Source organism: Erinaceus europaeus, chromosome 11, assembly GCF_950295315.1.
Source record: "Erinaceus europaeus chromosome 11, mEriEur2.1, whole genome shotgun sequence".
Lineage (NCBI taxonomy): Eukaryota > Metazoa > Chordata > Mammalia > Eulipotyphla > Erinaceidae > Erinaceus > Erinaceus europaeus.
Genome location: NC_080172.1, coordinates 46,028,180 through 46,044,059, shown reverse-complemented (window position 1 = coordinate 46,044,059; position 15,880 = coordinate 46,028,180). Strand labels below are relative to the sequence as shown.

General features: G+C 39.3%; 1 protein-coding gene across 4 annotated transcripts in view; it reads right to left on the bottom strand.

Moving 5' to 3' along the window:
* LOC103127293 (Fc receptor-like protein 3) overlaps nt 1–15,635 on the bottom strand; it is a 68,607-nt gene extending 52,972 nt beyond the window's left edge. For 3 of the 4 annotated variants that reach the window (XM_060201431.1, XM_060201432.1, XM_060201434.1), the window contains exons 1-6: nt 15,530–15,635; nt 14,299–14,319; nt 12,877–13,116; nt 12,071–12,325; nt 11,597–11,881; nt 10,282–10,578 (exon numbers count right to left, since the gene is read on the bottom strand). In XM_060201431.1, the coding sequence (XP_060057414.1) occupies nt 10,282–10,578; nt 11,597–11,881; nt 12,071–12,325; nt 12,877–13,116; nt 14,299–14,319; nt 15,530–15,557 (1,126 nt within the window). In that variant the 5' untranslated portion in view covers nt 15,558–15,635. The remainder of the gene's footprint in view (nt 1–10,281; nt 10,579–11,596; nt 11,882–12,070; nt 12,326–12,876; nt 13,117–14,298; nt 14,320–15,529) is intronic. The other variant, XM_060201433.1, reaches the window with a different exon arrangement.
* Between the last annotated feature and the right edge of the window lie 245 nt (nt 15,636–15,880).

Sequence of the window (15,880 nt, the reverse complement as noted above, 5' to 3'; positions counted from 1 at the left end):
CAAGGACTCCATAACACCCAACCAAAAAGAGGTGTGTACTCCTATGTTCATAGCAGCACAATTCATAATAGCTAAAACCTGGTAGCAACCCAGGTGCCCAACAACAGATGAGTGGCTGAGAAAGCTGTGGTATATATACACAATGGAATACTATGCAGCTATCAAGAACAATGAATCCACCTTCTCTGACCCATCTTGGACAGAGCTAGAAGGAATTATGTTAAGTGAGCTAAGTTAGAAAGATAAAGATGAGTATGGGATGATCCCACTCATCAATAGAAGTTGAGGAAGAAGATCTGAAAGGGAAACTAAAAGCAGGACCTGACCAAATTGTAGGTAGGGCACCAAAGTAAAAACCCTGTGGTGAGGGGTACACATGCAGCTTCCTGGGCCAGTGTGGGGTGGGAGTGGGTGGGAGGGATGGGTCACAGTCTTTTGGTGGTGGGAATGGTGTTTATGTACACTCCTAGTAAAATGTAGTCATATAAATCACTAGTTAATTAATATGAGAGGGGGAAAATTAATTGTATGTCTCAAAGGTTTTAAAACATAAACTGAATCTTTTTAATATATAGGCTGTGTAATTGATATGCAGACTCTCTCAAAAGCCCAGGCCATGTAGATCAGAAGCAACCAATAGCACAGCTATATACAAGATACTGGGTACTGTACACCAAACCCTAACAAAAGGACTTTTCAAAGTTAACCCAATTACCAAATAATGTGATGATAACGTTAACTATCGATTGTCTTTTGGAACCCTAAGACAGCAGGAACCTCACATCTTCACTATAGAGCCCCTACTTCCTCCAGTCCTGGAACCCTTGGATAGGACCCACTTTCCTGTTTGCCTCTCCCTATCCATATCAAATAATGTTGCATCTACCGATCGCAACCTAATCAACGCAATGATTGCCACCTCAACATGCTTCACTTCAGACTGTGTCCAGAGACTTCACGTGTGGAATGACACCCTTCAGCTTCATTACTTGGGTGAGACCTTTCCTTTCATAGTATACTCTAATTCCATCTCAGGTGGTTCACTTTCTAACAAAGTCCCAAAACCTAGATATACACCAGGTTCTGTGAGAGAGAGCATATGTTCACACGTATCCATAAACAAGAGCAAAATATATACCTGAAAGCAGTACACTAGAGTTTGCAGTGAGTATCCCCCTAACACTTCCTCTCCACTATTCCAAGCTTTGGGTCCATGACTGCTCAACAATTTGTTTGGCTTTGTATGTTAACTCTCTTTTCAGTCACCAGGTTCCAGATGTCACCAGGATGCCGGCCAGGCCTCCTTGGATTGAAGACCCCACCAATATGTCCTGGAGCTCTATTTCCCCAGAGACCCACCGTATTAGGGAAAGAGAGAGGGAGACTGGGAGTATGGACCAACCAGTCAATGCCCATGTTCACCGGGGAAGCAATTACAGAAGCCAGACCTTCCACCTTCTACAACCCACAACGACCCTGGGTCCATGCTCCCAGAGGGATAGAGAGTGGGAAAGCTATCAGGGGAAGGGGTAGGATATGGAGATTGGGTGGTGGGAATTGTGTGGAGTTGTACCCCTCCTACCCTATGATTTTGTTAATTAATCCTTTCTTAAATTAAAAAATAATAAAAAAATTGGCAATTCTGACAAAAGAAATCTATAGATTCAACTCAATCTTTATTAAAACCCCAATGGCACATTTCTAGGCAATTGAGCAGATTATTCAAAAATTCATGTGAAACTTTTTAAAATAATTAATAGTAAAAGAAATAAATCCTAAGGAAAAGGAAGAAAAATGGAGGCATCACACTACCCAATTTTTGGTTATACTACAAAGTAGTATACTGTAGTAGTTAAAATAGTGTAGTATTGGAACAAAAATTGACATATGGACCAATGGAGCAGGATATAGAGTCCAGAAATCAAACCACACATGCACAGGCACCTTATATATGATAAAGCGGTCAAATCCACCTAGTGAAAGAAGGTCTTTTTTAACAAATGGTGAATTGGATAGCGAAATTTGTAAAAATGATACTAAACCACCAATTAACACCACACACCAAATGAAACTAGGCCACCAATTAACACCATACACCAAAATTAACTTAAAATGGATAAAAGATCTAGATATCAGATTTGAAAGTATAAAATACATAAAAGAACATATTGGTGAAATATTTAAGTAGATTAACACTAAATACACATTTGGAGACTTCACCCCATGGGCAAGGGAAACAAAAACAAGATTGAAAAAATCAGACTATATCAAATTGAAAAGCTTTTATATATCAAAAGAAAACTCCTTAAGGATAAATGGGAAACCTAGTAATTGGGAAAACATATTCACACACTATACTTCATACAAGCAATTGTTATCAAACATCTATGAAGAACTCATACATCTCAACAATAACAACAAAATATAATAAGCACCCGATCAAAAAGTGGGCAGAAGATATGAATAGTTATTTCTCTAAGAGAGACGCATGGCCCACAGACATAGGCAGAATTGCTCTAATTCACTCATCACCAGAGAAAAGCTAATTAAGGCCACATTGAGATATCACCTCACATCTGTGAGAATGGCCTCCATCTACAAAACAGGAGAAGATAAATGTTGGAAAGGATGCAGAAAAAAGAAACTCTGTTACACTGATGGTGGGATTGCAAATTGCTATAACCACTATGGAGAACAGTTCAGAGAATCCTTAAGCAAATGGAAATACCTTATGTTCCAGCAATTCCACTCCTAGTTATTTATCCAAAATAGATAATAACACTAATTCAAAGAGATACATGTACCCCCATGATCATATCTGCATTATCCACAATAGCCAAATTTTGGAAGCAATCAAAATTCCCTTCCACAGACGACTGGATAAAAAAATTATGGGACTCAGTGGAGTAATACTCAGGAATGAAAAAAGATGGCTTTACATCCTTTGGGATAAAATGGATGAAACTCAAGAACATTATGCTTAGTGAAGTAAGCAAAGAGGTAAAGGAAAGGCACTGGATGGTTTCACTCATATGTAGAATTTAGAGAACTGAAAAAAACAAAAAGAATTTAAAGAACTGAACACATATACTTAAAATAAGAAACAAGACATAATACATCCCATATTACATTGGAAAACTACAGTGGTGACCTAGGAAGGAGGGGGTAGGGCACAGACTTTTGGTGGCTGGAAAGCTGTGAAATTTAGTCCTATTGATTTGTATTCTCACAAATCACTATTAATATGACATATGGGGGGAATAGTTTTAATATGTCAAGTTCCCTAACTTCCTACATCATAAGCCTAAGCACAAATATTTGTTTTAGCCTAAACACTTAATATCTTAGACCTGCAAGATTACCAAACGTTGATAATGGACTTAAATTATTAAGGAGTGCTAAAATGTATCTGCAAATATAGCTCTTTAAACATCTAAATCAACTACAACTTTAGGCCAGACAGATCATGACCATTTGGCCCTGCAAGTATCTAAAATGCAAACATGTTCAGGTGCCACTAAAAGGGTTCAAGCATAGTGAAGTCAAGCATATTACTATAGATACTAACCATTGGATTATCACAGAAAACTAACCCCCAGATAACCTGGTTATAATGATAATTAATTATTGATACTCTAAACTCTTTCTAAGACTATAAGAAACTCCTTGCATTCTCTTTAAGATCCCAAATATGTACCTGGAATATAAGTAAAATAAACCTACTTTCTCTTTCCAAAACGGAGAACCCAAATCTTCATCTGCAATATTCTTGCCTTTACGTTCATGATTAGTTACCAATTTGCATGGCTTTATATGTTAATGCTTTTTCAGCCACCAGGTTTCAGATGATGCCAACCAGACTTTCCTGGTCAGATGACCCCACCAAAGTGTCCTGGAGCTCCACATCCCCAGAACCCCACTCCACTAGGGAAAGAGAGATAAGCTGGGAATATAGATCGACCTGCCAACACTCATGTTCAGCAGGGAAGCTATTACAGAAGCCAGACATTCCACCTTCTGGACCCCATAATGATCTTGGGCCCATATGTCCAGAGGGATAAAGAATAGGAAAGCTTTCAAGAAAGTGGATAGGATACAGAGTTCGGGTGGTGGGAACTGTGTGGAATTGTACCCCTCTTATTCTATGGCCTTGTCAATATTTCCATTTTAGAAATAAAAACTAAAAATAAATAAATATATGCTTAAAATAAAAAATAATTTAAAAGATCCTCATTTCTCCCAGTACTTGTACCTCTAGGAATATGCCCATACTTCTTGATATTTCTTTTTTTTTTAAAGATATACTTTTTTTTAAATTATTTATTCCCTTTTGTTGCCCTTGTTGTTTTTTTATTGTTGTAGTTATTATTGTTGTTGTTGTTGGATAGGACAGAGAGAAATAGAGAGAGGAGGGGAAGACAGAGAGGAGGAGAGAAAGATAGACACCTGCAGACCTGCTTCACCGCCTGTGAAGCGACTCCCCTGCAGGTGGGGAGCCGGGGCTTGAACCGGGATCCTTATGCCGGTCCTTGTGCTTTGCGCCACCTGCGCTTAACCCATTGTGCTACAGCCCAACTCCCTTGATATTTCTTTTCTATGATTCCTTACTGCCATACCATCTCTGACACCAACTAAATTGCTACTAGTGTTGCCACCCCACATTATTACAGTTACTGTGGACTGTATCCAGAGATACTGAGCCTGAGAAGTCCACCTCAAAGCTCTTCAAATCTGATGATATCTTTCCTAAGACACGGACTACCCATATCCATGTTAGATGGCACATCACTTAACTAAGTAACAAATATCAAATATAGGTTAGGGTTTAGGGTACTGGGTATAAGTGTACATGTATACATAAGCAAGGGGCAATTATATAACTCAAAGTCAAAAGTACTCAATAATGGTTGAAGTGCCTAAAGAACACATCATAAATTCTCTGATTGTACATAAAAAAAAAATAATTGAGCAGCCTAGTAGAAAGGTGCAAAGAAAACAGATACAAAAACCTAATTATGGCTGGGTTCAACAAATGATGTTCAATGTCTATGCAACTGAGAGAAAGTCTGAAATCATCAGATAAAGAGAGGACTACAAGTTTGGATAAGGGTGAGAAAGTGGCCCACTTAATAATGGCCCTTTTGATCAATATCACACCACCTCATCATCTGGGGCCCTAGTTAGGGAATCCTGGATTCCCACACACATATGATGGGTCTAGACCACTAATGGTTCCTTCTTTCCACTACCACTGGTTGCTTCCACCAGGAATGGCATCTTGTAGGTCCTCCCAGTACCTTGTCCTCATCATAAAGCAGTGATGTTAGGGATAGCCCCAGACTCTGAAGAGAGGTTGGGGTATACTGCACTACCACTGGAGAAAGACTGGTCATGAAATAAGTGTAGCCTACAATGTTCCCTGCTGTGGCCATGACTTGTGAGCTCAGAACAATAGGGAATTAAAGGTTACACAGGCTCTGATTCTAAATGTGTGTGTGTGTGTGTGTGTGTGTGTCATAGGCCAGGTAGTTGGAGGTAAATTTTATCCACATATTTTTCTTTTTAAAGACAGGAGCTACTCCCTGCCCTAATCCAACTTTTTAGCCTTCTTTCTACTCTGACACCATTCTCTCAGACAATATTCTTGTCCAGCTTTAGGCTAGCTATCAAACTTAAGCAAAACTTCCATAGGTGTTTGTCCCCAGGAACATGCATAAAATGGACTTCCTAGCTTTCTTCTACCCTAAAATCCTTAATCTCATTTGCTCTAATCCTACTTTGTGGATCCTCTTCATTAACCATTTTGTCTCAACTTGGGTCATGCCACCTTCCAGACACCAAGTTATAGATGCCTCCATTTTGACTTCTCAGGGCGGACAACCTCACCAATTTGTCCTAGATCCTCACACCCCCTGAGCGCTGGCCCACTAGAGAAAAATAGAAACAGGCTTGGGGTATGGATCAACCTTCCAATGCCCATTTTCAGTGGAGAAGCAATTACAGAATCCAGAACTCCTACCTTTTGCACCCCCAAAACAGCCTTGATCCATACTCCCAGTGGATGAAGTGATAGGGTGAAGATAAGAGGGCTCTGAACTCCAGCTCCATTAGCATCCAGAGAGAGAGAAGGAAAAGAAGAGGGGCATACAGAGGTAGCAATTTTGTCATGAGTGGCTTGGAGGGGAAGAGAAGATTGGATCAGGGTAAAAAAGGGGGCAATTATATATAAATGTAGACATAGTTGTAGATATGACAGTTGGCTCATGTCTAAGGTTTTATGTGGTGTATTGCAGTGGGAAGACTAAATATTCAGAACTCTGGTGGTGGAAATGGTATGGATTTAAACCCCTATTGACATTAATTTAGTAAAATAAAAATTAATAAAAATAAAATAATAAATGAATCAACAAAATAAACATAAATCACATTCATTTGCTATTTCAATCAAAGATTGTAAAAAGGTTCTAAAAGGCTGTATCTGTATTTAATTTATACTTCTTTGTTTCATTATATACATGCACAGTCGTGTAGGTAGATGCTAAGGAAATATTTGGAGTGTATGTTCAACACTCTTGATTGAAAGTAGCTTTGGATGAGGAATGATGTATTAGGACCACTTATTTTATAAGTGAGGAGATGGAGAACAGTCCTAATAATAAGTACACTTGCTAAAGGTTTTGATAGTAAATCTTATGTTGCTCACAACCAGAATCCCAGTTTCAGCACAGTGTCTGACCTTCCCAGGTCACAAAGTCACAACCCATATTTGAACTGTTTATTAATCAAGATGTTTAAAATATTCATTTGATTTTCAACTCCACTGAAAAGGGGGGGTAGGGCCACAGACCTTTGGTAGGGGGAATGGTGTTAATACATACTCCTATTAACCTATAGTCTTATAAAATCTCTGATCAATATGAGAGGTGGGAAATAGATTGAATATCTCAAGTTTTTAAATGCATACAGTGCAGTTCTGAGTATATTTTTCCTTCAGTATAAGCACTTAAGATTTCAAATTAGTAAACTGATTGAATTTTAACATTATTATTAAATTGTTAATGCATTTATAATAATAATTTTTTGAAATATTAAATCATCTATAATCTTAGATCAAGGAGATCAGAAGTAACCTGTCTTGCCAGTATATAAGATAGTTATCTGTAAATAGCATTAATGGAATAAGTAATGGTTAGGTTTTGTATAGTATAGTAAATCCTAACCATAGGATTTTCAAAGGAAACCAAAATAAGTTGAGTATAATAATGATTATCTATTGCTTTCTTAAACTCTAAAAAGCTCCCTAATTCTTTCTATAAAGCCATATTTCTCCCAGTCCTGGAACCTCTAGGTCTTTGATCATTTTCCATAATGCTTCCCTTGACCCATACCATTTGATACTATACCTGCTGATCTCAACCAAATGAATGTAATCAGTGTACCTCAAAGTGTTTTATTTAAGATTGTATCCAGAGACACCATACCTGTGATGTCAACCTTCCAGCCCCAATCAATACTCTTATTTAACCTTTCCTAGCTCATAGGATTTCCTAAGAAAGTTATAGAATCTAGATATAGACCAAGGCCCATGAGATAGGGCACACATACTCATGTATCTATAAGTTGGGAGAAAATATATAATTTAAAGTAAAAGTGCACAATAGTCTACATTGAATCAATAAGTCCAGTGCACAAGTAGAATGAATTAAAAAGAGACACAGTAAACTACTTAATCAAATGGTTTCTACTTAATCTAGGTACTTCCTTTATGGCCATGCCACCCTGAACAAGTCCTATCTCCTCTGATCTAGATATCCTCATTACCTACTTTCTATTTCACTTCCCTCAATCACTCTAAGATAAAGTGACTGATAAAGTAAGGACTGCAAATTCTGGATAAGGTCAGAAGGCCTGCACACTTTAATTATGGGTCTTTTAGTCATTACCAGGCCACCCCATCATACGGGGCCCTAGTCAGGGAATTCTGTGACTCTCACATAGATATTATTGGCCTCTAACAGGTCCCTCTCTTCACCATCATTGGTCATTTCCGTCAGGAACAATATCACAAACTTTATTATGGGCCTTTACAGGACTTTGATATCAATGTAAAACAACAGTGATAGAAATTGTCCTACTCTCCAAAGAGTGGCTGGGTCAACATATTCAGCCACTCAGGAAGACTGGTCATGAAATGAGTTCAGGCTAAAATGTTCCTAGCCATGACTATGGAATTTGAGCTCAGACTGACAGGGATGTAGATGTTACACAGCCTCCAGTGTTAAATATGAATATATGTGGGCACTAGGCTAAATTGATGGGGTTTATAATTAATGATATTTATATATTTCCCTCATATTTGGGAACTTCTCTCTGCCTTTATCCAGCTTTCTAGTCCTATCCTCAACTCTGGCACCATCTTCCCAATCATACTAGCCCAACTGCACATTAGCTCAGGCAAAAATTAATGAAGTATGGGCCCCTTGGATGATTCCTAAAATAGACTTCCTAGCTCTTTCCAAAATGAAGACCCAAAATTTCATACTTTTACCCTTAGGTTCCTGATTATTAAACAAATTGTTCTGTTTTATATCATAATTCTTTTTTATTTTAATGTATTTATTTATAAAGTGGAAAAACTGACAAGACCATAGGGTAATTCTTTTTGCCGCCAAGTTGCATATGCTACCATGATGCCAACCTGACTTCCCTGGGCAGATGACCTTAAAAATGTGTCCTGGAACCCCACCTCTCCAGAGCCCTACCCAACTAGGGAAAGACAAAAACAGGTTGGGGTATATATTGACCTATCAACACTCATGTCAAATTTAGAAGCAATTACAGAAGCCAGACCTTCCGCCTTCTGCACACCATAAAGATCTTTGGTCCAAGCTTCTAGAGGGATAAAGAATAGAGAAGCTTCCAAAGAAGAGGAGGGAATATGGATCTCTAGTAATGATAATTGTATGGAATTGTAGCCCTACTATCCCAAAATCTTGCAGATCACTATTAAATCACTAATAAAAATTAGAAAAATATTCACTTGTAATTGTTAGTTGAAGAAGATAAGTGAAAAGACAAAATTCATAAAATTTGGAGTTTGAGTCACTGTCATCTCCATATTTCTTTTATATCACCATATCTTCCAGTGCTTCACCTTATCTTCCAAACGCTGACACTTAAAAATAGATTGGACTACAGATCATGTTGTATGGTATATAGACTTTGCCAACTACTAGAGATATCACTACAGTATATTATATAATACCCTACCTAGCATTTAAAGAATCAGAAGCATTTGAAAAACTTGACAAGACTAGCAATAATATTAGACTGCAAAAACCATGTTAAAATTGTATGTTGTAATACTATCTGATGATCTACAGAACCAAGGAGGAAATTAGATTCAATGCAAGTAGAGGCAGAAAACCTTAGCAGTATTCAGAATTAAAGTTTTCTATATTATAGCTCTTTACCACAAATTGCTGATTTATCCACATATAATATATCAAAAAGCCTTTATTTCCCTTTTAGAAAGACATATGTGGTATGTGCCTATGAGTAAATGTATTACTAAGTTAGAAGAATACCATAATTCTCAGGTGAAGGCAGAAGTCAGAAATCTTACAGGTCATTTATAAGAAATGTTTAAGATAAGATGTAGTCTGCTTGTAGTTAACTACTGTGGGAATGCCTTATGACATTGAGAGTTACTTTGTCACTGTGCTGAGCCTCTAGGCCATTCTCAGCATCACAGGACTAGTATCCAAAATTTTCTGCAGTCAGAGAAATGTTGAAGGAGACTCCTCCTCTGGAGGGGGCTTGAGTTGCTCCCCAGGATGAAATCCTCATGGTAAAACCATTACTGGATGGAGGAGAGCCTCTCTGGGCCTCACAGTGAAACTCTACCATATCCCCCACCACAGCCTGGGCCCTGGGAGTCCCTAAGGTGAAGACAGGAGACACTGGAACTAGGGTAATGGGGGAGGGGGAGAAAAAAGGGCTATTGGAGATGGATTTTGATACCATGACAGATTTATAAGCTCACTCAAGGTGCCAAACAACAGTTAGATGAATCACTTGAACCATAAGAAGCAACAGGCAATTTTTCTATTCATTTCTGTTATTTCCATAAGAAGTCCTCAATTTATTTTGCAATCTTTGTATTCTTTAGGTTGCTCACACACAAAAAAAAAACCAAAAAAAAAAAAAAAAAAACCCAAAAAAAAACCACCTAAACTTGACTTGTGGCCCAGGGGTAAGTGAAAGTGATAGGGGACTTACTTCTCACTGTGACTCTCTTCCATTCACTGAGGATGGGTCCCTGGATGTTGGCAGCTGCGCAGTAATATCTGCCTGCATCATGTTCCTTCCCAGTGTGTATCTGCAGCTCAGCTGACAGGGAGTGCTGGGTCTTTATTTCCAAACTTCTCACTGTGCCCTCTCTTTCCTCTCTGTGCCAAGAGAATGTGATCATCCCTGTGCCTTTGGCTACTGAGCAGATAAGAGTCATATTTCCTCCTTCAAGCAATTGTCCCTCTGGAGGCTGGATCTCAAGTGTTACATCAGACACTGGAACTCCTGAGAGGACACAAGATGTCACATCTACAACCTGATGGCTGAGTCTTCAGGATCAAAAATGATGTTAGCAATGTCATAATAAGTCAATATCAGCAAATTCAATAGACAGAACCCAAAGGAAACAAGGTGTGTGTGTATTATATAAACAATAAAACTTACTATTATAATGGGAGAAATATCCTTACTGCATAAGCAACAACAATTCCTTACTTGGCTAATGTGGCCACTAAGTCTTAAAACTAATATATACAAGATATTTTTTATCTTAAAACTAATATATACAAGATATTTTTCACTAATAAAAGAGGACACTGATAATGTTACTTCTGTTTTGAATTGAATATAAATCTCTCACAAGATTCCTCTTTTCCGGGGGTCGGGCAGTAGCGCAGTGAGTTAAGCGCACATGGCACAAAGTGCAAGGACAGAATTAGGATCCGGGTTCAAGCCCCGGCTCCCCACCTGCAGTCACTTCACAGGCGGTGAAGTAGGTCTGCAGGTGTCTGTCTTTCTTTCCCCCTCTCTGTCTTCCCCTCCTCTCTCCATTTCTCTCTGCCCTATCCTACAATAACAATGATAATAATAACCACAACAATGGTAAAACAATCAGGGTAACAAAAGGGAAAAAATGGCCACAAAAAAGGAAAAAAAGGCAACAAAAAAATTCTTTTCCAATCTCACTTCCATTTACCACATACTTCCTAGACTGTTTTGTTCCCTCTATTCTGATTATTATGGGGTATGGTTAGGTGAACACATGGAAAAGGCCTAAGGAATCTCTAAAGAGATTTGAGCTTTTAATTAATGTAGACTTGGGTTGGCTTGATCAAGAGTTACTACTACTGACTCAGAAGAAAACATTCTAGAGAAGTTAGACCAGTGCTGCCTAAAGAGAAAAGCATATCAAGATAGTAAGAGGTTCCCTTCTGTATATTTCCTGTCTGAGGGATCAGGGAATGTCATTTCTCTCCTCTAGCCCCAGCTTTGACTCCAGAAGAACAGCCCCTCAGACACTCACTCTGTACATGTATTTGAGATCTCAAACTTCGTTTCATGACATTGTTAGTCGTTGTCTTTGCCTCACACTCATAAGACCCAGAATCTCCAGTCTGCATCATGGGGACATGGAGCTCTGGTGAGTTGTTCCAGCCTGAGCCCAGGACTCTGCTGTCTCTGAAAAAGCGGAACCAGAACTGGATGTGCAACCTCTGTGGAGGGAGGTGTGTTTCACATTTCAGGGTCACTGGACTGTCCTCGATGGGCTGGGAAGGGTTGACAGTCAGCAAAGGAGGTGGAAACAGTTCTGGAGAGAAAAATAAACACAGTACCTAGGGCAGTGAGGCTTGCAATGCAAAGATAACGCAACAGGTGTAACAACTTCCCACCTCCCTCCATGACTGGACCATAAGGTTTGTACTTGTAAGTATACTTCTTAATCTCTCCATACTGCTTCCCCACTAAGTCCCGTTTTTCAGAGGAGTGTAGCAATTACCTTTAATTTTGATCTTTTGAGGTGTTGAAATGGTGTTCCATGGTATAAGCACTGTTGCCCCAGAAGCAGTACAATGGTATGTGCTACTGTCTCTGAAAACTGAATTCAGTATGAGATCTGAATCAGAGACACTGAGTTGTTCTCCATCTTTGAAGTAAATCTTTCTCTTGATTTCATTTTCTTTCTTTCCACGACATCTTAGAACTACCTGATCTCCTTCAAAGACAGGATATGAAACCTGCAGGATCAGCCAGTCTGCAAAATGTTAAGGAGCACACTCAATTTATCCATGCTGCTTCTCTCTTCAAGCCCTCATTTATGCTCACAAGAAAGAGTGACAGTCCAATACCTCCATGCCTGTAAATATTCTCCACTAACATTTCCACATTGTCCCAATAGCCAACTCTTTCTTATCCTAGGTAATGTGTGCATATAAATAGGTATGCCACTGGCTGGCCCCTCTCCCCTATTCTATGAAATCAAGTTAATCCCCAGGAAGTACCCTGAAGCCATCTCCAATATGTTATTAAAGTGGGATTTTATACCATGCCTTTCCTCAAACATGAATTCCATTTTTCCTGGTGACTTCTGGGTTACCAAGACTTCACTGCATTGGGAAGATGGAAAATGCAGCATCCTGCTGCCTTCCTACCCTTTCCTCTACCACCTCACCCCCACTTCTTCCCACTGGATTTATCACATCCTTATGGCAGTTAACAGCTTTTCCTGGGATCCTGGTATTAACCTAACCCTCATACATGCTGCCCTGTGGCTGGGCTTTAATGACTCCCACTTTTTCTGCTCACCAGATAAAAATTCCACATGAACAGGGTCACTGAGAGAAGATCCTTGGGTTTTGCATTCATAGGATCCAGACTGTGTTATTTGCAATCTAGATGCTTTTTCCAAAATTGGTGTCTTGTTGTGATACCAAAATACAGCTGGGGCTGGAGAAAGGGAATCACTGCATGTGAGAGTTATTTTCTCTCCTTTAAAGGCTGTGGACCATGGAGGATCAAGGAGAAGTAAAGCTTTGGGAACTACTCCTGAATAAGAAACAGGAAGATGGAAGCAGGTACTAGTGAGTGAAGGTAAATAGACATTAAACAAGAGTCCAGTCTGCACTGGGAATTTCCTGGGCTAATTCCCACTAGAGCCAGAACATAAATGGAATAGAAACATCCCGAGGAAATGCCTGGGGGAGAGTTATTCTCTTATCCTTTAACTAGACTGCAGGTGAGTAGGTAGGTGTCAAGATGTTTCTGTGTAGGGGACACAGAATGTGTGGTTTATAAAGGAAAATAGTGTGAGAGTCTCTAAAGATAGAGTGTTTCTGAATTTATTTTGTCTTTTGCATTCTTGCCGAGATAATAGTCAGCCTAGATTCTAAATTCTGGAAATAAAATAAAACAAAAACAAAAACAAGATCTACTTTCTACTTAGTTTTGCTATCTAATGAACTGGTTTGTTTGCTTTTGTTTTTACTTTCACTGATTTCAAACCAAGTTTAATCTGAGATTCTATATGGACACAATGCTTTTTTTCCCCATACATCCAAGTTAGGCACAATATTTGAGAGACACAAAAAATTTGAATGAAAGGTAGTTTGAAAAATCATCTGTAACTAACTGATGACATCAGAATGGACATGGCACTACCTTCTATTGGAGATACATAAAATATCTATTTGTCACATCTCCCTTTGTTAATGGGAAATATTCCCATGCCCTTTAATAGAAGCCAGACCTTCCACCTTCTGCAACCCACAACGACCCTGGGTCCATGCTCCCAGAGGGATAGAGAATGGGAAGCTATCAGGGGAGGGGATGGGATATGGATATCAGGTGGTGGGAATTGTGTGGAACTGTACCCCCCCATCCTATGATTTTGTTAATGTCTCCTTTCTTAAATAAAAATAAAAATAAATAAAAATTAAAAATAAAATAAAATAAATAAAATAATGACGTAATACATTCAGAGAAAAGGATCTTGGGAGATTATATCCAATGTTCTTTCAATCAATCTCCTGCCTCTGCCCTCATGTCTTCTTATCTTTTCTTCTGCACTAAGCAGCACATTAGGGTGGAGGACTGAGAATAGGTGAAATCAGAGGAGAGCCTCCTACTCAGCAACAGGTTACAACATGTGATGTTGGCATGTCACAGAGACAATGTGTGTTGGTTAATATAGCCCAGAGATTAGGAGAAAGAGAGAGAAGGGAAACTGACCTGATTGTTCTCCTCCTGGAGCTACATGGGAAACCAACATTGAAAAATTAGCATACTGGGAATTTTTTCAACACCCCAACTACCACCACTTTTTTTTTACCTTTATCTTTCCATCTCTATACCATCCATGGGCCTTATTATTATTATTTTTAGCTTCAGGGTTATTTATGGGACTCACTGTCTGCACTATGAATCCATTGCTCCTGGAGGCCATCTTTTTTCCATTATTGTTGTTGTTATTGCTGTTGCTTTTACTGCTGTTGTCATTGTTGGATAGGACAGAGAGAATCTGAGAGAGGAGGGGAAGACAGAGAAGGGGAGAGAAAGATAGATACCTGCAGGCATGCTTCATTGCTGATGAAGTCACCCCCCACCCCCTGCAGGTCGGGAGCCAGGGGTTTGAACCAAGATCCTTGTGCTTCACACTATGTGTGTTTAACCCGGTACACTATCTAAAAGCCTCCAGACCTAATATTTTTAGGCCTACAGTTTATTTGATAAATATATCAGAATTAATTTCCACACCTCTGCTTCATCTCTGTGGTACTACAAATTCCCCAACTTCAGCTCCAACTTTCTACCCCTTCCCTATCTGAACACAGCAGTGCAGAGACAGAGAAGGACCTTGTGAAATAACTTATCCTCCTCTGGTTGTTTGAACTTATTTAGCTCACAACCTCAATCTCTGGTCATATATTGGCTTAAAAATCTCAGGAGCAGTGTTGTTATCACTCTGACTTCCTTTCATTTTTTTCCTATTATTTGTTACTATCTTCTGGATTAAGTTATGGATGAAGAAACATGCTTCTTCTGTACCTGATTTTCTTTTTTTTTTAAATCTTTATTTATTTATTTATTTTATTTATTGGATAGAGACAACCAGAAATCCAGGGGGAAGGGGTGGTAGAAGAGAGACAGAGAGACACCTGCAGCCCTGCTTCACCACTCATGAAGCTTTCCTCCCTGCAGGTGGGGACCGGGGGCTCAAACCTGGGTCCTTGTGCACTGTGATGTGTGCGCTCAACCAGGTGCGCCACCACCCGGCCCCCTGTACCTTATTTTCTTTGAGAACTGTCTTCAGAGCCTTTTCCCTAGGAATCCAGTTCTATGCATGCCTCATGTATTCTTATCTCTATGTAAGCCCCAAATGGAAGCTGACAAAGCTCATTGGCTTTTCCCCTGACTGCCACTGGTAACTGTGGTCCCTAGCCTAGTTTGACCCTCTACTCACCCAGCAGCAGCAGCAGCCACAGAAGCATGGAGACGTGACTTTACCCAGGGCAGGCAGAGTCTCACCAACAACTGTGCTTATTTCCTACCCATGAAGGACAGTAGGGTAGCACCCACGTGAGCTGTAGAACTTGAAAAGGGAAGTGAAAGCAGAGTGTTTTTCTAGATGTTCTGAAAATATGAATGTGGTCACTTGTTTCAATGTTCTAACTCTGACAACTGTTAGTAATCATCAGTCCTCAGAAGAAACTTTGCCAAAGTTGTACCTAGAAATGCCAGCTGTAGATCTTCTAATATTGAAATAACTGCTTCTCCATTTTTTTTTCAAATGGGAAACATTTTCTTTGTCTTG